Below are 23,349 nucleotides of genomic sequence, written 5' to 3'. Positions count from 1 at the left end.
TCTGGATCCTATACCATGCCTCCCTCATCTTGGATCTGAAAAGTTGATTTCTTGAACCCAAGTTAAAAGGCTTTATGCTTATCCATATTAACTATCTTATTAGATTCACCCCAAGGCTCTAGTCTACCAATGTCTCTTATGCAGACCCAGTTTCCTGCCATAATTCTTATCTCACCCAGTGTCACTGATCCCAATGCACTCAGATTTTCTGCCTTGCCTTTGGCTCTCGAGTTCCTCCTACTTGTTACCTGCACAATGTGCATTTGTGTATAGACTTCTGAGGCCATGCGTTGGTTGATTAGTTTTTACTGCTTTCTATCTTGCCTTCTGTCTCCTTTCAGCTCCCAGATGTCTCTACTACTTATCTTTTCCCTACTTTCTCTCCATGATATCTCTCTCAGTAAATTGTACAGCTAGTTTTCTTCCTTCCCCTTCCTTTTTAGTTTATAACTCTTTTGATTAGATTTGCAATGCTACAAGAAAATACATATTTTTTTTTAAAGAAAATACATTCTTATCAATCCTTGTTAGGTACATTCCTTCTCTTGTCATTTTCATAGTTTATTTTATATTTTTATTTCTATTATAGTTAGATTTTTTTATTGGTATATTTTAAGTAATGATCTAGTTATCCAAATCCAATCCTTGAACACCAAATTCTTTTCCTCCCTCTTTTATTGATGCCTTTTGTTTTTATACTACTGTCTCTTTCCAGGAACCTCTCTTCCCCACAGAATTGTCTCTTGAACTATAGAAAACCAATTAAAATAAGCCATTTTAGCAATGACCTCTGACATGTCACATGTGATGTTCCATGCATACAGTTCATTACCTTTCTCCTGAGACAGGCAAAGTGTGACTCATAAATAATCCTTTGGAACCAAAATTTGCCTTGACATTTAATCTGAATTCTGATGGCTTTTAATGTTCTTTTCATTTGTTTTATTGTTGTTAATTGTATATTTCGGTCATACAAGTCTTCTCACGTTTCTCTGAATTCTTCATATCCATCGTTCTTTACGATGCAATAATATTCCATTATATTTATATACCATATTTTAGCATTAAAAAAAAACCAAAGTGCTTATCATTTCCTTCCCGAGACAGCCTCAGATTATTCCCCTGAAACTAATCTTATGGGACCACGCCATATTTTTGTATTCATTCTGTTACCTGCTCTTCTTCTGTCCTTTGTACTATTATTTAAAAATCTTAAGTTGATTGGTGAGTTCTCTGTGCATCTACATCCATCTCTTTAGACAACTCCCCCTTTTCTTCCTCCTTAAGTTGTTTTTCTTCATGTTTTCCCAACTTCTTTCTTTAGAATTTTCCATCCTTCCTAGGCCTGTAAAGATTTAAGCCATGAGATCTAGCCTTCCCTGGAGCACTTCGAAATCTGTTCTCCTTAAATGGTCAGGGGAGAACATGTCTGGTGACTCCCAGCATTCCTTTCCCCCATCCCAAAATCAAAATCAAGTCTCTCCATACAAACTCCATGCTCTAGAATAGAAAAAGCAGAAATCGGTATGAACTGAATTATCGAAAAGATGAGAAACCAGGGTATTGTAATAGAAAGGGCACTTGACTTGGAGCCAGGAGATCTTTGAATCCTGGCTCAGCTGTATTACCTTGGTTGAGTACCTTAACCTCTTTGAGCTTCTTTCTTCTCCTTTAAAAGAGGGACAACATTTGATCCATTTACATAACAGAATTCTTGCGAGAAAAGCACTTTAACCTTAATGCAGGAGAGAATCGTTGGCTGCTGCTTTTCTTTGCGGGAGTCTTCCACTTGCTGAGCCAGGCCATGGAAGATTTTTTTTTTTACAACATTGCTGTGGTTGCTCTCATCAAACCTTCTGAAGTTTGACTGGACTGGCGTTGTTGACAGTGCAAGCTGATAAATGAGGAAAGATGAGGGGAACAAAAAATACCTATTTGCTTCTTGGAAGTGAGGCTGGGGGAGGGGGTAGCTAGATAATACCAGTGGGTAGATCATGGGTCCTGAAAGTCAGGAGAAGTGAGACTGGGGGGAAGGGTAAAGATTATCTAGAGAATCTTGGAGCTGGAAAGGACTTAACCACATTTGGTCCAAGCCCTCTCTGACAGGATGTCATCACTCAATGACAATATAAGAGGAAATATGGTGTGTGCCCTCATTGACCTCTACTAATTAAAACAAAAATTGTTGGTCTCCATCAAGACAATCATTTGTCTTGAGCAGTATGATGAGTTCAGCATGCACCACATCTAGCTATGAGGTTGGTGTGTGTGTGTATGTGTGTGTGTATTTGTGTGCGTGTGTGTGTGTGTGTGTGTGTGTGTGTGTGTGTGTGTATGGGGAGGGTTGATTTGTTATTGTTGTTTTTTACCTTGCTAAATGAAAAGTCAAATAGATGAAAGTCACAAACCCATTTTGATGTGTGTTGATATACTTTCCTCTCTTTCAGGGTTGCCATGGCAACTGCATCCTCTCAAGTTCTCATCCCAGACATCAATTTTAATGATGCTTTTGAAAACTTTGCTTTAGATTTTTCCAGAGAAAAGAAACTGCTGGAGGGGCTAGATTACTTAACAGGTGTGAAAAGTATTGTTTTCTTTCTGATTTTCCTTTTGTCTTTTAGGGGTTGTTTTCTTTTGAAATCATGGGGGTTGAAATAATGTTTCAATTTGGCCCAAAATCTGTCCTATCCACCCTTTTTAATGCCAGAATTGACCTCGAAACAAAAGTGGGTTTTACTTTCTCCGAGCAGAAAAGAGATACTTGGAAGTGTCTAGATTTAGAATGTCTCTGATCAATTAGTGAACATTTGTTTAACACTCACTACGTGCTAGGAGAGCCATCTCCAGTCATCTGATCTATATTTGGCCACTGGCCCCAGATGGCTCCGGAGAAGAAAGGCTCCAATGATCTCACACAGCCTTCCATCACTTAAATCCAATTCACTTGCATTTCATGGCATCCATCACCTCGCTGATGTCATGGTCCTCTTAGAGAGGCTTTGAGAGGCATCTATGGGCCAGGCACGGGGGATACAAGGAAGGTAAAAGCAGCCCCAGTTCCCATTGTAATGGGAGAGACAACCTTGTCAAGAAAGCAGTAACGTTCGAAAGTATAACGACATTGTCTTTTCCTTTGGGTCATCCAAAGTTGGGAGGGAGATGACAATCTTAATGTCAAAGAGGGTGGAATGGCACACAAACCAATTGTGATAAATTTAGTAAATATTGTTAAGGTAATGCTTTGAGATTTTCTATTCTGGATGAAGTTGAAGGGCATACTCACAGGACTGGATGGCCCCTAAGGTCCCTTCTAGCTCTAGATTTAGGATTCTATGTGTGAACTTGAACTAGTCCCTTCCCCTTCCTGGACCTCAGTTTACCTGCTCTGTAAAGTGATGGGGGTTAGACTAGCTGATCTCTAAGATCTCTTCCAGCTCTAGATTTAGGAGCCAAATGTGAATGCCAAATATTTTTGATCTCCTTTCTCTGTTGAACTATTGGAAGGAAAAATAACAGCTGGGGTATCTCCTCACTAGGGTAGAAGTGACATTTTGCTGTTTTCATGATATTTTAATTAAAGACCTGCATGTGCAGATTGCTATATTAGACTTTGAACATAATTAGACCAAGAGCCGTGGTCTCTTTACTCGGGGGATAATAAGATTTAGAACTGGAAGGTCCGTTCAAAGCCATCAAATCCAGCATGCTTGCATCCTACAGAAAACAAAGCTGAGGCCTGGAGAAGTAACTTGACGTGACCAGGGTAACACAGGTGACAGAACTGGATTTTGAACTCAGGTTCTCTGAAATCAAATTTAGTTCCCTCTCCACTATATCGTGCTGACTTGGGCTGAGGCATTTGGATGAGAATAAGGCAATGATAAGGTTTAAGTACTGAAGAAATATTAAAGTAGGAGCAGTTAGGTGACACTGCAGTGGATAGAGCATTGGCCTTGAAGTCAGGAGGCCCCAAGTTCAAATCCGGCCTCAGACACTTGACACACACTAGCTGTGTGACTATGAGCTAGTCACTGGACCCCATTAGCCCCACAAAAAATAAAGGAAGGAAGGAAGGAAGGAAGGTTAATGTAGAAGTTGGGCTTTTGGTAAATTGTGGCATTCAAAATGTAGCTGAGAGCCCAGGGGCCAGTGAGAAATAAGGCTCCCGAGTGGCTTCTTATCAGCCAAAGTAGATGTCACAAAGCCCCTATACTTTATTTGATCCATGTCAATGAGTGCTCTTCAAGCAAGAGGGCCTCATTCAGGATCTCTTTACTCATTCATATCTCAGCTTGACTGAGCCAACACCCAATCGGTGATTAAGGCTACATAAGAAATGGGGCAGAGAATGGGGTGTGTGTTTTCTATGTGTATGTTACATGTGTGTATTTATATGTATCTGTTGTGGGTATATACACATGTGTGTATATGTGTGTGTTTTTTATTATGTGTATTGTGTGTGTGTGTGTATGTGTGTGTGTATGTGTGTGTGTGTATCTGGGAGGGGAAGACCCTCTGGCTTTCTGGTCAAAACAGAAACAATAGCTATTTACATTCACTCTGAGCCAGTCCAGGCCCAAACAATGAGCAAGTGGGGCTTGGCCCGGGACCTATTGTTGACCAAACCATGAGAGCCAGAGTGATTGGGGTTTAAGGTGTAGTCCTTAAGAAAGAAAGAAAAAAAATCTAACCTGTAAACCCCAGGATATCTTGTGAGGTTTCAATAATCAAAATTTATACTCCTTTGAGCAGAGCGCCCAAAGGTAAGGCTATGTTACTCCATGAACAGAAGAAAGGGAAGGGAAGGGAGAGAAGAAAAGAGCTCTTCTTAAAGACCTTAGCTTTAATAGGCCGAGGTCTCCCCCTGCATTCAGATCCAAGTCCAGTCATCCTGCTCTATATCCGGCCACTGGACCCAGATGGTTCTGGAGGGGAAAGTGAGGCAGGTGATCTTGCCCAGCCCTCCCTTACTCAAATCCGACTCACGTGCATGTCATGGCATCACCTCATTGTTAACCTGGTCCTCTTCAAGAAGGAGGGACAAACAACTCATTCATATATTACACCTGATTCTAACAAGCTTGTTTGTACGATTGGCTAGTTCATCGCCTAAAATAGCAAAAGGGGATGTGAAAACTATCAAAGGCAGTGTGCCCAAGCTACTATAAGAAGTAACAACTCATAGATTAAGGAGATTAAAATATTTTTAAAATATCCCCCCCAAAAGAAAGAAGATCCCCAAACTCAAAAGACACATCAATCTGGGGCCATGGCATGTTAGGTCAGAGGTTCCATGTCCCCCAGTAAGCCAGATGAGAAGTCCCACCGTATCACAGATCAGTGTCATAATTAAGGCTAATTAGGACAGTCCTGAGTCATCAAGAAAAGGTTAAATGATGTTCACTGTGCCCTATTTGAGAAGAGCAGCAAGCATGCAATACATTTTGGAAAGATTTTAATTAAAAATGGCCAAATGAATTAGACATTCATATAGCTGAAAGGGCAAGCTTGCCCCATCTGGGAATTCAGTCCTCTCAATTTCATCCCCGAGGATGCTCACGGTACTCTCTAGCCGCAAATGACATGCGTCTTTGCAACTTGGCTGGGGAGAGATATGAAGGGAGAGTGGACTGTTTGCTTTTAAAACAAGGAAACCGGTTTAGATTTTATTCATATGTGTGTATATGTGTCTCTCTCTATATTTATAAAATTACTGAATTGTTTATAAAAGTTCTTTAAAGGGAGAGGGGGATAAAAAGAGAAAGAATCAGGAGTTTAAGAGGAATGCCCCCCAAAAGGCCCATATGTTTTAGTGAAAGATAGAAATCATTCAGTAGTTTGGAGAAAACTGAGTTTCAGGGAGAAATTAAGAGCCAGGTGGCAGGTAATTTTTAGAAAATGAGGGGGTGGGTAAGCCAAACAGTGCCTATACCATCTACCTGCAGTTTCGGGGCAAACACGTGATAAAAAGACTTTTTCTTCTGTTCCCATTTATTCATTTGGGGTTGGCTGTAGTGCCAAGATGGCAGCCCAGTGGAGTGCTGAACAGGTGTTAGCCCTCACTGATAAAGAAATGTCCTTGTTGGAAGTTTGCTGTGCCAGTGGAATCACAGGTGTGGACCGTGACTTTGAAAGAATGGCACAACAAAGCTTGCTTCTTAATAGCCAATGTCCACACCCACTGGATCTTCTCATAGGAAGGGGGCGACTGAGGTAGTCACTTTGGGCCCAAAGACACTTTTGCCTGAAATTGCTAGGTAGATGAGAACAAAACCTTTAAGGGGAGGAGGGGGTGGAGAGAAGAAGAGGATTGGAGAAGTCTCTTTTTCAGTTTCAAATTGTCCAGGTAGATGTACCCTAAATTATTCTCCCTAAAGAAAATCAATTTATGCACATGTTTTACCTCTACTGGATTACTTGCTGTTTAGGGGAGGGGGCTGCGGGGAGGAGAGGGGGAAAAGGTTTTGTGAGAGTAAATGTTGAAACTATTTTTGCATGGATTTTGAAGATAAAAAGTTACTATTAATTGTTTTTAAAAGAAAATATATTCATCAAGAAAATGAATGGTATTAAAGGAGAACCCTTGGGTTCAAATTCCAGCTCTACATATGTGACCTTAAGTGAATTACTTAGCCTCATTGGATCTCAGTTTCCTCCTCTGTAAAATGAGGAGTTGGACTAGATGGCCCCCGAGAGCCCTAGAACTAGGATCCTATATGAGTGGCTCTCGGCAAGTCACTTCCTATCTCTGGCCTTCAGTCTCCTGCTCTGTAAAATCAAGGGGTTGGAGTAGCCGGGCCCCGAGTTCCCTTGCAACACTAGATCTAGGCCCGATGTGATCACTGACAATGGGAGGAGCTATCATAGCAATAGCAAGCCCAGAACCCCTGGCCCTCATTCTTTGTGTTCTTTCCCTACAGCCCCCAACCCACCGTCTATACAAGAAGAACTTTGTACTGCTTCCCATGACACTATCACCGTCCACTGGCTCTCAGAAGATGAATTCAGCATCAGTTCCTATGAGCTGCAGTACACCATATTCACTGGCCAGGCTAACTTCATTAGTAAGTCATGGTGTGGTTGGGGCCTGTGGCCAGAGATAAGAAAATGTAAGGAAGCAGTAAGCTGCTCAAGATTGGCCGGGGCTGCACGAGGCAAGTGTTTCCAAACTGTCCTGTGTCGCTGAGCCCGGTGTTTCCCAGGCAGTGTCGGCGCCAGCAGTGCGCGCCGAGCACTGGGAGGCTCCCACTGACGTGTCATTGCACCTCCAGCTCCTGCCCTCTGGCCGGTTGTCCCCAGGGACACGCCTGCCTCTGTGGCCTTCACCTCCCCCCCACCCCAATCCATGTCCTGCCACCTTCCCTAACTGGGACCCAGCTCGGAGCTCGTCTCCGAGGTAGGCAGTCTCGGACATCTAAAATCATGGGGGGACATTGCTGGGTTGGGGGTGCATGTGTGACTTTCTCGCTCCGACCCTTCCTCTTCATTGTTGTGGTCAAACATGCTTTGCCAAGCTCTACCTCTCCTGGTCGCCAGTTTTCATCAGTGAACGCAACAGTTACTCCTTTCCCTCTGTCACTTTTCTTCCTTCCTCCCTTCCTCCTCTCCCTCCTGAATTGGAAGAAATTTACAAGTGGGCCACAGAATGTAAAGCCAGGGTTTAGCCTCCAAATGTGTCATTGGTTCTTCTGAATCATATGTCCGTTAAGACCTCAAGCTAGTTCAAACAATATGGCGCCAGGACCCATCAGCCATCAATTAGGAATGTTTGAAATAACAACAAAGGGGAATTAAAGTGTGTGTGTTGCGGGGAGGGGAGTGGAACCAATTTCCATGCAGAGGCAGCCCTCATGGGACGCAAGCATTGTTTGCACCATTGTTTCCATCTTTATGTTTCTGCCTTCTTGGCTTATGTCGAGGGGAGTTTCCCAGACGAGAGTCATTGAATGGGCTGCCAACCTTGGGGAATCCTGCAGATCAAACTGAAGGCGCTCAGCCCAGGAAACCCCCCAAGAAGAGGCTAGGCAGCTTTTAAATAGGTCAGGGGTATTTTTGTTTTTGCTTTAAAGGACACACGATTCTTTGTAGAGGAAGCTTTAAAGGTTAGTTTTTTCACTAGCAGTAAATTGAAATTTAAGTACAACTGAAATTAAGCACCTACTATGTTCTGGCAAGGCGAGTACAAAAAGCGAAGCTATCCCTACTCCCAATGAGTTCAGTCTAATGGGGGGGCACCGTGTACATATATGAATGTCTACAGACTAAGTAAAAAACAAATGCAAGGCAGTGAGGGAAGGAAGGTACTAGCAGCTGGGATGAAAAAGGGATGACTCTCTTCACGTAGAGAGTCATGTTAAAGCTGTGTCTTGAAGGAAGAAGAGCAGCTATGAGATGGCAGGGAGGAGGCAATGGAGTCCAAATGGAAGACACGGCCATTGCAAAAGATTGGAGATGGGGGATACAGAGCTACGTGTGAGGGGCATGCTGTTCTAGAGCTTGCCGTAGCACTAGCAATTGATTGCAAAAGCTCCCGTGGTGTCGTGGAAATAAGGAAAGTCTTGGACCACCAGTTCTGCCACGTACTAGCTGTGTGACCTTGAGCCCACTGTCCCCATTGCTTAATACAAATCACCGAAGAATCATTGAACAAACTTTTTGCCATGGTCATTATATATCAAGGAATCTTGTGTGATCTTAAGATGTATTTGGGAGATGCCCTGCTGAAGGAGAGCCTTTAAAGGTGCCATTTTGTTCTACTGGATCAAATGTTTGGGCTTTACGTAATGGCCAAACAAAAACCACAGATCTTATATTCTTGATGCTTTTCAATTGTATGACTGAAGATCTGAACATGTCATGGAGATTCTTCTGCAAGATCCTGCCCGTTCCCTTCTCATGTTCTCAACAAACGTATCCTTGGTAGAGGTAGGGTGATGTAGTGGATGGATAAATCTGGCCTCAAAGCCAGGAAGAACAAAGGTCAAGTCTTGTCTTGTTACCAGGCAACCTGTCCTCCTCCTTCTCTGGGCAACTCTCAGAGAAGAGGTGATAACCTATATTAGGAGAGAAGTTACCTCATCTGAGAACTCTCTAAATAAACCAATGAAATCAGAGATCTGATCCCTATCATTGTCCTTGATACCTCCACAAGCCATTCTTCTAAAGATTTTAGAGATTGAAGAAAGGAAAATGTCTCAATAATTGCTTTTTTCTTAATCTCTGTATAATGTACTTTATTGTTTACTATTTGGATGGATTAATTTATATATTCTTCTTCTTCTTAATATTATATGCCCGGGATTTTTTTTCTACTTGGATACGATATTCCCTTTCCCCCTCAGCTTTCTTGAAAACCAGTTCCCCCATGCTTTAAAATGTGTATTGCTTCTATCCCTGAATTTCTCTGGATGGACCCAGCCTAGTCTAGCTTTTCTCTTTCATTTCCTAATCCCGAATAATTTTTCCACTATTTTTTGGCCTTCCTTTTATGTACTGCCCCTTTCTGCATCGATGTTGCCGAGTTTCAAGGTATCCATTCACTTGCTTTGGAAGATCTTGTCAAAGTCTTCAGAGAATTTCTCTGCTTCACAGGCTGTAGTTGTCCTCATGTTAGTCTTTTTGCTTGTGCTCACCATAAGCTCTGCCAAACGGAATGACCAAGGACCTGTGGAGATGGATTTTCTCCCACCTTTGAGTGCATAATGAAAGTAGGTCAAACCGTTCTTTTGCTTGTCTCTCCAAGGAGGACCTGGGAACTGTCCTCCCACTTAGCTATAGCTTCCTTATGTCTTCTGGTTTCATTTGTAGCAAGAATACCATATTGACATGGCTCAAGTCCTACAACTAGTGCGGTGCTTTGTCATTGGACAAAGAGCTTGCATTTATAATATCAGCAGTGTTTATTTTATAATATCAACAGTTCTTCTTGACAGATGATCCAAAATCTAGTGCACTTTGTCATCATTTCTGCTACTCTCCCACCATCATTGAAGGAGCCAAAAAGCTACACCAAAATGGGGTGACATTTTGCGTTTTTTTCCTTTTGGATAGTCCAAGTAACTAAACCACTCATGGCCTCGAGGACTCTTAAGATCACACAGATTGCGCTGCACCTTGAAGGCCTAATTCCAGATGATCCATTTCTTGCTAGGTGGCACTGTGATTAGAGTGCTGGCTCTGGAGTGAAGAAGACCTGAATTCAAATCCAACCTCAAGCACTTACTATCTGGGTTCTGGGTGATCCTGGGAAAGTCACTTAACTTTTGTTTGCCCCAGGTTCCTCATTTGTAAAATGGGGATAATAATAGCACCTAACCTTTGGAGATTGTTCTGGGTTTCAAGTGAGATAATAATTGTAAAGCATTAGTACAGTGCCTGGCACATTTTAAGTGCTGTATAAATGTTAACGATGCTGTTGCTTCTGCTGCCGCCGCCGCCATCACTGCCACCATTTCCATCCCAGAGAAAAACACCACAGAAGTTTCTAAAATAGTTTAGGTATAGCTCATCTCTAGGACTTCCTCATAGGTGAATGGCAGGATAGGACAGCAGTTACTTCACCAGTCACAGAAAACTCATAACATGATGGTCCCACAGTTATGTTAGAAACCTGGGAAGCTATGGGACTACTAAATAAAGACTTCCCATTCACCTCAGCCTTTTCTCTCTGAGCCACTTACAACAATCTCAGAGAACGTTGGGAAGCCCCAGATCATTTGCCCTACCAATTGTAGCGCTGCCAAATCCTTTGGATTAGACATAGTTCCTCTTCTCCGAGAAGCACAGCTTCTCCTTGTGGGTGATTGATGTACAACTCAAGAACTCTTGAGATCCCCACCCCAGGATCCCCTGATCACTTTTCTCTGATCTGTGCCCAGAAAAGGAAACAGAAAGCTAAAAGGGCGGCATCCAGGTACTGAAGGTACAGAAACTCCTGTCTAAAATTTGCCCGATCAAGCATTGGGGTGGGAAGAGGAGACAATCCCCTTTCGTCCTTTTCTGCACTCGGGTCAGGAAGTCCAAAAGAGAAATAACACATTAAAATAGAGCAAAGTGAAAGAGTGGGCCATTTTCCAGCTTGCTTTTAAAAATCACCAAAGGTCTAGTTCTTCCAACCTAAGTCTATCTTCCCGAGTCTCAGTCGACAAGTAAACAGGAAGCAACCTCATTCATTGGTAATCAATCAGAGTAGTTCCCTGTGTCCTTTCAGCAAGGCACTAAGAACGCGGGAGGTGCCACGTTCCAACAAAGGCCCACCTATGCAATCACATCAAATCAACTGGTGTGGGGAGGATGGAGAAACTCATCAGACTGACCAGAGACAACTTTCATCATACCTTCTTTGCTTCACTGTTTGGTGGCCAATAATTTAAACTGGAGAGCTTTTGAACTCATTGGTAATATCTCCAGTTCTTAAAATTTCTCATGGGAACAAAGAAGGTCCAAGCATGGTCCTCTTCCTGGTTGTTTCCCCTAGGGACTTCTGCTAAGGAACCTAGTCAAAATCCACAATCTAGTTCTTGATTGCCTCTTGATTGTGGAAGGCGGGTGCAGATGTTAGACACGGCCCATCATATTTTGTTAGTAGCTTGGCCTTTGTGGACCTGGAAGTTATACTCACCTTTCAAATATAGCCCTACATGTTCTACAAGCAAACAATATTTTGCTTTGCCTTGGCGCTTCTTAGGGGCTTGTCCTGATGCAAAAGAATTTAAAAAGAAAACAAATGCCCAACTTCCCTTCACTTACACAAACACACACGCACACGCACATGCACATGCACTCACACACTCATGCACTCACTCTTTCAATAAAGGGGAAAACAAGCTTTGGAGCTCTAACCCCATTGGAAAGGAAAGGGTAATCTCCAGATGAGTTCCCAAGGAACAAATAGTTCTCCAAACAGGGCCTGGGGGTGGAGGGAGGATCTGGGGATGATTGGAAATAAACTCACTTAAAGAAATTAAACTGTCCCAGATGAAACTTCCTCCACTGGGTCTCTATAAGCATATCAGGAAGCCCAGGATGGTTCCAAACAAAATTTCTTTAGTGGATCCCTAGAGGCAATCCAGTTGTGTGTGAGAATATAAGAGAGCTATAATACATACATATGTGTGTGTGCATAAATGAGAACATTTATTAAGCACTTACTGTGTGCCAGGTACTAGAAAGGGAAGGGAAGGGAAGGAAATGAAATGTGTTGAGCCATGGAGGTCTGGATCCACCACACATTAGAGACAGAAGGCTAACTCAAAAGTCAAACTCAGATTAACCTCAGGGATATATGGTCCATCCCAAAAAGGCATTAAGCACTGAACTCCTGAAATATACTCCAGATCCTAGGCCCTTTGAGCCCACATTGAAAGGGTTAAGTCCTGGGAATCCCCCAGAGTAAAACTACACTGAAGTCTCTAGAACACAGTTTAGGGATGGTTCCTATCTAAGATTTCCCCATGTCTGAGTAGCAGGCTCCTCTCCTACAGAGGTATGAGACAAGTTTTCCTTGTTCAAAGTAGTTCAAAAAAGTTTGAAGAACAAATATAGAAAACAGCAAACATCCCAATAGTTCATTAGATTATTCCTGGAAGGTCGGGATCCTTTGTGGAACTACTTGAACAAATATCATTCCTTCATCTCGTACTTGCACCATCTAAGCAATTGACAGCACTCTCGTGGAAGGGTGCCGAGATCTAGATCTGCTCTGGCTTTGGTGGTCTTCTTCGCTTCGGAGAAACAGGCTATTAAGGAAATCTCCCTTTTCATGACTTGTGTCATGGGAACAAAGAAGGTCCAAGCATTGTCCTCTTCCTGGTTGTCTTGAACTCGCGATTACCCATGAGGCATACTCCCAAAGGCTAGCCACATCCTCGATATCTTTAATCTCTGACCAATGAAGAGCAGAAGAAAGCGATGGAGAACTGCTTCCAGTCATAGGCCGACACCATCTGCTTCTTCTGTAAATCACCATTTTCTTGTGGGTATTGGGTAGCAGAGGCCATTCTCTACTCATTCTCCAGTTTAGAATCTGAGGGGAAAAGAACATACAAAGAGAAAAGGGATTAAAGGGGGTGGCTATTTCTCAGCTTGATTTTAGGGACTGCAGAGGGGGCAGCATCTTTCATCAATCTATCTTCCCAACTCAGGCAGAAGGCAGTCCTGGTTGCTGGGAACCAATTAGAGGACTTCTCTATATGTTCTCAGCAAGGGGCTCGAAGCACCTCTGCTAGTGCTTATAGAATGGTGCCCTTTTTAGCATACTCTGTCTGACTTTTCCACAATCGCTGATATTGTAGAAGGAAGCCACACAGGCCCGGAAAGCTATTTTGTATTGTTCTTCTGAATAATATGCTGTCAACCATCACCCAGGGCCCCCCAAAGACTGTGATTGTAGGTAGAGACTCGTGAAACTGATGAGGGGTTCCCTTGGTCAGTTCCCATTCAAAGTAAAAAATCAGTCCCTGGCTCTCTGAAACTTAACTGCACATGTGTTTTCTTTTCTTTCCTTTTTTTCCTAATTCAATTCAATAAGCACTTATTTATTTTTCACATTTTTTCAATTAGATGCATTTTCCAAAAGTCTGTCTCTGTGTTGTTGTTATTATTCTATTAGCTCAGCCGGTCTAAATTTTCTCATAAGCTTTCCCATAAGCTCAGAGGCTGGCTCTGGCTTTCTGGGGTACACAACCCTAAATGGGACTCGGGTCCAGTAGAGGAAGGGCACAAAGCTAAAATGGGGGGGAGGAGAAATTGGCATATTGGCATGGAATTGGACCAACTCTTGGGTTTTCCTACCGTACCTATCCTGGAGTCCACCTATCCAAGCAGGTAGGAATAAAGACGTAGTGGGAGGGAAATATATCTTGGAGACAACTAGCTTTCTCCAACCTCAAAGAGTGGCTGGCCCTCCATAAATTGGCACAGCCACAATAGACTTGTGATAAGAGCAGAAAGTCAAAAGATCTGAGTTCTAGTCCCAGCTTTGTGACGTTGGGCAAGGCATCTGGCTTTCTCGGGCCTCAGTTTTCTCTGCTGTAAAACTAGGAAGGTTGGTCTTGGGGACCTTCACGATTCCTTCCATACCCTAATGCTTTGGGCTTTTCCACAGAGTGCCTAGACAGGGCTACTCCACCTGCACGTGGCCTCATCCCCACAACTTCCAAATGGGATGTAACTATGTCCCGGAGCTGGAGGCCTAGGACACAATGCTGATTCAACCTCCTGGAGAGTGACCCCTCATGTATTCTTGGGTGAACACTTGTGAAACTAGCGTTTAGGCCACAAAACTTTCTAGCAGTTGCATTGGGTGTTTGCAGCAAGGAGTCTGCCACAGCCCAGATTCCAGGGGATAAAAAAGGAATACCCAGGGGGATGTTCTTCTCGTTGGGCCTTCTAGAAAGCAGAGGGGAAAACTGAGCTCCCAGAACCATCTGCAGGCTTGTGATGTGTTTGCCATGTGATTGTATTTCTCTCCCCTCCCCCTCCCCATCTTGATTACCTGCTGGTTAATGTCCTTATTTCCCCCTATATCTCAGGCCTCTATAACTCCGTGGATAGTTGGATGATTGTGCCCAACATTAAACAGAACCATTACACAGTACATGGACTTCAGAGTGGGACTCGTTACATCTTCCTCGTCAAAGCCATCAACCAGGCAGGCAGCCGGAACAGTGAACCGACCCGACTGAAAACAAACAGTACGTCTTGGGGACCTCTGGCCTTCCTCTGATCCTCAGTCATCGTGGGGTCGTTCTCGCTAACAAACCGCCTGATTACAAGGCTGTTTGCCCTGTAGATGGGAAGGTAGCGTCAGGTGGAGAGGCTGAGAGGAAAATTGATCAGTACCTGAGTTCTAAGTTCTTTTGTTCTACCAGTAAGCAGCATTTAACATTTCAACTACCCTCATTTTTTTCCTACCCGAAAAAGTCCAGTCTCTCTTCCCTCTCACCAAAATACCCAGCTGTATCCCAATCCAAAATAATGCAGGATAAACAAAATTTAAGAAATACTAAAGCAAGAGCTAAAGGTAGGAATGTGGTACCTCCCTCTTCCCTTTCTTTTTTCATCTGTCAATTCAGTATTGAGAAGCCAGTCGTCACCTGTTTTTTCGTCTTTAGCTCTCGAAGACTGGCAATGTGATTTTCTTAGCAATGTACTTGCTATTACAAGTTATTGGGGGGGGTCTTTTTATTTTCTTGGGGGGGTATTTTTGAGGGGATGTCTGGATCTATGATTTCAGTGGTGCAAGGAGATCGCCACTGAGGCAAGTCCCTCTATCAGTGGAGGCTGGCCCCAGCTCTGCAACTTCTCAAATCTTAAAGAGCTGTTTGTGGTACCCTAGGAGAAGTTAGATGACTTGCTCAGGACTACTTAGCCAGTATGTGTCAGAGGGGAAATGTGAACGTACATCTTCCTGAGTCCAAGGCCAACTCTCTATCCCTTATATCAGGCTGCCTCTCACAACAACTATATGTAAATATAGTGGTCCATGAAGTTCATTAGGGTGTGTCTAGTGCTCTGTTTTAATGAATATAAACTCTCTGAGAGTAGGAATTATTTCATTCTTTGTATCTGTACCCCCAGCCAGTACAAGCAAATAGTAGGCACGCACATCTGGCCTACTCTCGTAAAATAACTTAGCAATCCAAAAAAATGGCCAACGTATGCGCTTAATAAAACAAGATGATATAATTGGAAAAAGCTTTGAGTCTGGAGTGAGTAGAGGTCTAAATTTGAATCTCACCCCTGATACTAGCTGTGTTACCTTGGGTAGTCTGTTAGTATGGCTTTGGACCTCAGTTTGCTCATCTGTAAAATAAAGAGATCGTGCCTGATGACCTTTGAGATCTCTTCTAGCTCGAAATTGATGAACCCATGAATCTTACTCCTGGTACCTTGCTGGGTCACTTTACTTGAATTATAGTTTCATTATCTATAAAATGAGGATAATAATACGAGAGATGTTGCCAGTAATATCATGTATGTAGTCAACTCATTAACCTCAAAGAATGAAGCAACCTGACAAATCATTCCTCGGGGTTTAGGACATTGGGCAGTGACTTGGTTAGAGTCCTTAGCTTGTCTTTCTCCTCTTCCACTGGCAGGCCAGCCCTTTAAGCTGGATCCAAAAATGACTCACAAGAAGTTGAAGATCTCCAATGATGGCTTACAGATGGAGAAAGATGAAAGCTCTTTGAAGAAGAGCCACACCCCAGAAAGATTCAGTGGCACTGGCTGCTATGGAGCCACAGGGAATGTATTCCTTGATAGTGGCTGTCATTACTGGGAAATAGTCATGGGATCATCAACCTGGTGAGTAGTTCTTGAAGATGCTCCTTGCTTCATCTCTCTATGTCCTCATTGTCCTGGCAGTGTGGGAATAATAGTTGATGCCATAGCAGTATATCCTAGAAGCAAAATAATAAAAGGCCCTTCGTTAGGGCAGAGGAGGACAAGGTTATAAGAATGTTATAAAAGCTACTTTAGAAAACATTTTCCAGCTTTTTCTCAACTTTAAGAACAAACATGTTATGTAAGCAGTGCACCAGATGGCAGCATAGTACCCTGAATTTGGACTCCCAGGGCCTGGTTAACATCAAGTTAAGAATCCTGCCTCTGATGTTCACTACCTGTGTGAATCTGGGCACATCATTTTCCCTCCAAGGACCTCAGTTTTGTTGGACTTGATGGCCTCTGAGGTCCCTTTCAGCTCTAGGATCCTAAGTCAGGAGTTGTACTCCCAGCTCTGTTATGTATTACCATACTATGTGACCTTGAACAAGTAGCTTTCTCTCTGTGGGATTTAGATTCGTCCTCTGTAAAATGGGTATAGAATACCGACCTTGCTTCTTAAGATTGTTATGAAAATCTGTAAGATTATAGAATCTAAGAGTTGGTAGGGACCGTAGGGCCCATCTAGTTAAACTTGTACCTGAACAAGGATCCCTTCTACAACTTTCCAAACAAATGGTTATTCAGCCATTGCCTGAAGACTTCCAGTGAAGGGAAACCCACCACCTCTCAAGACACATTGTCCCATTTTAGAACAGTTCAAATTGCTGGGAGGTTTTCCCCAACATCAGTTTGACTCCTTGTCGCTTCTACCCATTCTCCTAGATTCTTTCCTCTGGAATCAAACAGAACAAGTCTAATCCCTCCTCCATATGACAGTCCTTGAAATACTTGATGAAGGCCATCTGGTCAGCCAAATCTTGTTCTAAAACAACCTCTTTTTAACCAAATGTTCCTTTTCTAAATTCGTCTTTTCTGGAGCCCCTGCTTTCAATCAGCAGCAGTGATGAAAACACCACCTGTGCCCTTAATGTCTTCTTGCCAAAGTCTTAATCATTTTAAACAGAGCTTTCTAGGTTCTTTCTGGCAGGGTTATTTGTATTTTAATCACCAGAAGTGGGTAGTTGTCATCTAGTTAATAGTGTATGTGCTGAATCAAAGCATACTTTGGGGAGAAAGTGATGGCAGCTGGATTCAGAGCAAAGATTGATGAAGATAGGACTAGAGCAGAGATTTTTTGACTTTCTTTTGTGTTCCTGTGTCCTAAGGTGAGACCCTTAGACCCCTTCTCAGAATAACATTTTAAAGTGCATAAAATAAAAGTTGTAGTATCATAAGGAAAATCAAATACATTTAAATATGCTTATCAACATTCTATTTTAGGGACAGCTAGGTGGTGCAGTGGATAGAACACCAGCCCTGAAGTCAGGAGGATCTGAGTTCAAATCTGGCCTTAGACACTTAACACTTCCTACTTCTGTGACTCTGGGCAAGTCACCGCCTTAGCATACATATATACATACATATATATATGAGCAGCTTTGACAAAGAGGAGGAGGAGGAGGTCATTTGGGGGCATGTTGAGTTTGATGTCATTACCCATCTGTCAGATGGAGATGTACACTGGACAAGTAAAAATGCAAAACTGTACCTCAATGAGGAAGAAAGGAATCAAGCATTTATTAAGCACTTACTATATGCTAGGCACTATGCTAAGTACTTTATAAATATAATCTCATTTGATTCTCATAACAACTCTGGGAAGTAAATTCTGTTATTATTCCAGTTTTATAGTTAAGTAAACTGAGTCCAGTGAGGTTAAGTGATTTGCCTGGAGTCATATAGCCAGCAAATGTCTGAGACAGGTGTAGAACTCAGGTCTTCCTTAGTGACTTCAATCTCAGTGCTCTAATCACTGGGGCACCACCTACCTGCCTCTAAGAATCCCAGATGCATAGAAGTTATAATTGAAGCCATAGAAATTAGGTGACACTGCCAAAGAAAATAGTTTAATGAAGGAAGAGAAGAGGGCCTAGGACAGAGCCTTGGTGAATAATCATAGGGGGTAAACAGAGGAAGAGGATCCACTGAAGGAAACAGAGAAGGAATGGTCAGAGAGAGAGGAAGAGAACCAAGAAACTAGATCACAACGATGTCTGTAGACACCAGATGATGGCGGGCAGCAAAAGTTGGGGTTCGGTCATGTGAAGAATTCACAATGTCCGTTCTCTTTGGCAAAAGGTAGATTTATTTAGGGAAGAGGTTTCAGACAAAATGAAGGGATACAATAGACACGGGTAATGGTAAATATGAAATAGAGTTGGGAGAGCATATGAAAGACAAGTTCCCTGGTGGAACTCACAGTTACCCAGTAGAAAGAACACCCCATGAGGCTGGGGCATGTCCTTAGCTGGCAGGTTAAATCTTGAGTTAAAGAGTCAGTTAGCTGTAAAGAGAAGTGGAGTTGGGAAGCATAGTAGAGTTAGGAGAGAGACCATGTAGCACGGGGGAGGAGGGGGGAAGGGAAGGGGAAAGACACCACAAGGCAGAGTGCCATGGTGGACTGACCCGAAGGAAGGCAGCAGCCATAGGATGGCCCATAAGTAGATTTTATGGGGAAAATTGAACCTCAGGGACATGCCTGGCATTTTGGACAGGGCAAGCTGAGGCTGCTGGAGACTTCTACAGGGGGTGAGTCTCAGGGGTTTGACATAATTTGAATTTCAGACTGGACAACCTCCCCAGAGAGTGAGATCATGAAGCTAAACTGATTTCTATCCCTCCTTGCCTCAGGGATCAATTCTTTAGTTTCTTTCTGTCCAACACACCGTTCAGGACCTCATCAACAGGATCTGGGAGTTAGGATCTTGTAGGTCTTCCATTGCAATCCAAAAATCCCTTCTGCAACATTCTAAAAAAGTAACCATCTAGCCCTTTGCTTGAAGGGATTTCTTCCCATCAGGTTTACGTCCTCAGCCTAGTCTGTGCTGACCTGTGAGTTCCCGAACTCAGTCTGAAAGACAGGACTCCCCATGCTCCAGTTGCCTTTGCCCAGCCTTGCAGGCTGGACCGGAAAAGGCCCATTGAAACAGAGTATCACTCCAGCTATTGGAATGAGCAGCCTTTGAGCTGGAGTTTCAAAATTAAGATTTGCTCAGTTTCATTTCTTTCATTTGGCAGCAAATTCTTCTCCAAATACATGAGTATGTGATGACCCTGTGACGCACTAGGAAGGGGAAAAGGAAACTCACGCCAAGACTTATATGTCCAGAGATTTATTAGAGGATATTCTGTACAGCCAACTGAGACCTCAGGAGGGCTGGAGAGGAGACTGGGCCGCTTCAGTCCTTCAACGACACATTCGAGTAGGGGTGGCGGTCTAGCATCTCTCAAGATTGCCTCCTACCTTCCTTTTTTTTTCCTGCAGGAAAAATCCCAACTCTGATGTGTGTTAATATATAATATAATATAATGAACATAACTAATAGAACATAATATAATATAATATAACATGATGTGTATTAGCTCCCGTTAGGTGTTCTAGCATGGCTATTGATGAGGAGCTACCTCGACTTTTAGATCATTGTGTCAGGGTTTTTGAGTAAAATTATTGATTGAGAGAGATGAGACTGTGATGTTCCCTGAGTTACTCAAAGCTGGCTACAAAGGGGATGTGGAGGATCTTATCTATGATTCCAGGTTCTACGGGGTTGTCTGAGTCCAGAACAACACTTAATCTATGAGGTTATTATGAAAAGAGGGGGAGACTGGCTGGTTTTAGGGGTAAAAGCAAAAAAAGCAAGGATGAACAAACACTTCTGGGATGCATGCCAGTTATCTGGCAGATGTCAGGAGGGTAACCCCGGGTTGCTCTTTTGAGCGGGGAGGCAAGGCAAGGCCTTGCAGAAAAAAGCTCCTGGGCTTTTCCTTCCTGGGATTTTACATGTGGAGTGCTAATTGAGATACCATAAGGGAGAAGGAAATAAACTTCCCCGAACCCCAAGATACTAACGAGACTCTGCGTATTCATTATTAGTTAAGTAGCTATAAATGTATGTGTGGATGTGTCTGTTCTGTAGGAAGCAGTATTGATTCATTTCCATTCTTCTGGGTGAGGAAGGCTAGCATTTACAAGGCCAAAATTCTACAAAGCAAAACCTATATCCTGTTTCACATGCTAAGGGGGGGGGGGGGAGCGTTGAGAAACTCTAGAGACCAGACATTATGTTAAACACTGCAGCGGTTAAAGATTTATTGGCCCTGCCACAGCCATTCAGTGAAGGTCACATTTTCCCATTATTCACAGCGCTCAGTGCTGGGGGTTGGGAAAGGAGAGAGTAAGGACAGAATAGCTGCTGCCTCCCTCTTGCTGAATCTCTGCATTGGAAGGTGATTGAGTACAGCCCTCCCATTCTCCAAGCAAGGGAAACTAAGACCCAGAGAGGGCAAAGTACTTGCCCTAAATCATACCCAGACTCATAGGTCTAGAGTTGGTTGTGGTTGTTCAGCCATTTCAGTGATGTCCGACCCTTTGCGTCCCCATTTGGAGTTTTCTGGGCAGATATTCAAGAGTGGTTTATAATTTCCTTCTCTAACTCGTTATATAGATACTGAGGCAAACCAGCTGTTACTAAGTAACAGCTTAGGAAGTGTTTGAACTCAGCTCTTCCTGTCTTCAGGCCTGGCACTCTATCCCCTATAGTGCCACCTTGCTACTCTCTAGCACGGAATGAAAAGGACATCAAAAGCGATTTAGTCTAATGTCCTCACTTTTTACAGATAAGGAAACTGAATCGCTGGGTTCTCCCACTCAACATCTATGTGAGGATATACTTCACATAATTGACATATGATTGAGCGTTTCACACTTGAGTAAAGTAACCGCTTCTCAGAAATTTAGATTGTAAACTCTTTGAGGGTGATGCATTTCCTGTGTATTTCTCGTAGCACCTAACTCAAGGTTGCCCCATTTTGGAGTTTCATGAAAGCTACTAAATGAATGAAAGAATGAATGGATAGACCGCTTTCTAACTGTCTCACTGCCCTTAGGTATGCTGTTGGCGTTGCCTACAAGTCAGCTCCAAAGAACGAATGGATCGGCAAAAACTCATCGTCATGGGTTTTCTCCCGCTGCAGCAGTAACTTTGTCGTGAGACACAACAACAAAGAGATGCTAGTCGACGTGCCGCCGCAGCTGAAACGGGTTGGAGTCCTCCTGGATTATGACAACAATATGCTCTCCTTCTATGACCCAGCTAACTCTCTGCACCTTCATACCTTCAATGTCTCCTTCATCCTCCCAGTTTGTCCGACCTTCACCATCTGGAACAAATCCCTGATGATCCTATCTGGCTTGCCTGTCCCAGACTTTATTGATTACCCAGAGCGACATGAATGCAACTGCAGGCCCCAAGAGTCCCCATATGTATCTGGGATGAAAGCTTGTCATTAGGTTCCAAAAGAGCACGTGTTTCTGTGGCTGCTCCCCAAGGCAGAGAGTAGAGCATCCTGCCAGCAAAGTCTGTCCCCGCCTCATCTTCAGCTAATCTTCAGAAAAAATAATGAAATAAAGTCCTTTCAAAACAACCAAAATAACTCGACATAATGAGTCTGATGTTTTTGCAAAAGGAAGCTTGTTTGAACCTCATTTTATTGCATTGATTCTCAAGACAGATCCTAATCCGGGAAGAGTCTGAGTTCAAGCCACACGGTCGAGAAATTGAAAGATGATTTTCTCCTCTCATTAGAAAGTAACCAAACTGGAATTTAACTGGCACTCCAGTGCCTTAGCATAGAAATAATGTTGGGAGGGCCATGGAAGAAGGTGGTCAAGCCCCTTAAGACACTTGATCTTACGTGTTTGGTCCGGGGGAAATTTGAACACGAACAAGTCATCAAACACTAGGTGTGAGTGTGGAAAGAACAGCTAAGGTTAGAATAAGAAAAAGTGTAATTTGTTTCATCTCTGTCTTGAAGGCTGAGACAGATTGACCTGAGAAAGAGTCAGGAAGGATTTCTTCCAGTTCTTTCTGTTGACTTTTAAGCTTTTATAAGTAAATGGGATCCTAGTTTCTTATGATAGGAAGAATATAATATATCATATTCTTTTTACTTGCTAATCTTGTAGGAAGTCATTGTTTCATCTCTCCCCCACACCTCTATCTTCTCTATCTTGCGCACCCTTGTGCCCTGTTTCTCTCTTCCCGCTTTGCATCTCCTAATTTTGCATCTCTCCCCACTCAGTTTCTCTTTCCCTCTGTCCTCTTTCCTATATCTGTCTCTCTGTCTCTGTCTCTTCTTGATTCTCTATCTCTCTGTCTCTGTCTTTCTGGTTCTCTTTCTCTTTCTTTTTGATTCTTTCTCTCTGTCTCTTTCTGATCATCTATTTCTATTTCTGATTCTCTGTCTGTCTCTCTGATTTTCTGTCTATCTCTGATTTCTCTCTGTCTCTCTTTTTTGATTCTCTCTGTTTCTGTCTCTCGGTCTCTATCTCTCTGACTGTCTCTGGCTCTCTGTCTCTAGCTCTCACACACGCGCGCGCATGGAACGCTGAGCTAGAATAGGAGAGATTCATTGTTAAAGGCAGGATAAATGCTGCCAGATCAGGAGAGAAACATAATAATTCATTAATTAAAACTAACTGAGAAGAAGGCTAGAAAGAATCCATGAAAAGATGGGGTCAGAATACTTGCAAAGCACTGCAGTTCTGTTGCTTTAAGGTACAGTGAATAATTAGAATTAGGCTAACAAAGTGTTGTCTTGTAGAGGTCCTTAGGGAGCCTGCTTTAATGAATATGTAAGCACGGAATTATAATTAACAACAGCTCTCTCCCTCTAAGGCTTTTTTCATTGTGTAGAGATGAGTCTGGCCTCCCCAAGGCCTTGCCAGCTGAGCTTAGGATTTAGAAGGTTGTAAAGGCTGACTAACAATTCAGAAAGGCTGAAATTATGGGCCCAGCAAGGGACTGCCTTTCATAAAAGTCTCCCGCCCTCCGCCCTCCGACTCTGAAGGATACTGATGGGACTGGAGATGCCAGACGGCTGTCTGCTGTTTGATGAATG

General features: G+C 43.0%; 1 protein-coding gene across 2 annotated transcripts in view; it reads left to right on the top strand.

The window, feature by feature from the left end:
• The window catches only part of MID2 (midline 2), a 98,743-nt gene extending 76,861 nt beyond the window's left edge, over positions 1–21,882 (top strand). The window contains exons 6-10 of one of the 2 annotated variants that reach the window (XM_051967793.1): positions 2,448–2,575; positions 6,921–7,154; positions 14,532–14,693; positions 16,101–16,308; positions 21,337–21,882. In XM_051967793.1, the coding sequence (XP_051823753.1) occupies positions 2,448–2,575; positions 6,921–7,154; positions 14,532–14,693; positions 16,101–16,308; positions 21,337–21,739 (1,135 nt within the window). In that variant the 3' untranslated portion in view covers positions 21,740–21,882. The remainder of the gene's footprint in view (positions 1–2,447; positions 2,576–6,920; positions 7,155–14,531; positions 14,694–16,100; positions 16,309–21,336) is intronic. The other variant, XM_051967794.1, reaches the window with a different exon arrangement.
• The last annotated feature ends 1,467 nt before the right edge of the window (positions 21,883–23,349 follow it).

The sequence above is a fragment of the Antechinus flavipes genome, chromosome X (genome assembly GCF_016432865.1).
Source record: "Antechinus flavipes isolate AdamAnt ecotype Samford, QLD, Australia chromosome X, AdamAnt_v2, whole genome shotgun sequence".
Taxonomy (NCBI): domain Eukaryota; kingdom Metazoa; phylum Chordata; class Mammalia; order Dasyuromorphia; family Dasyuridae; genus Antechinus; species Antechinus flavipes.
This window is presented reverse-complemented; position numbering and strand designations above follow the sequence as displayed.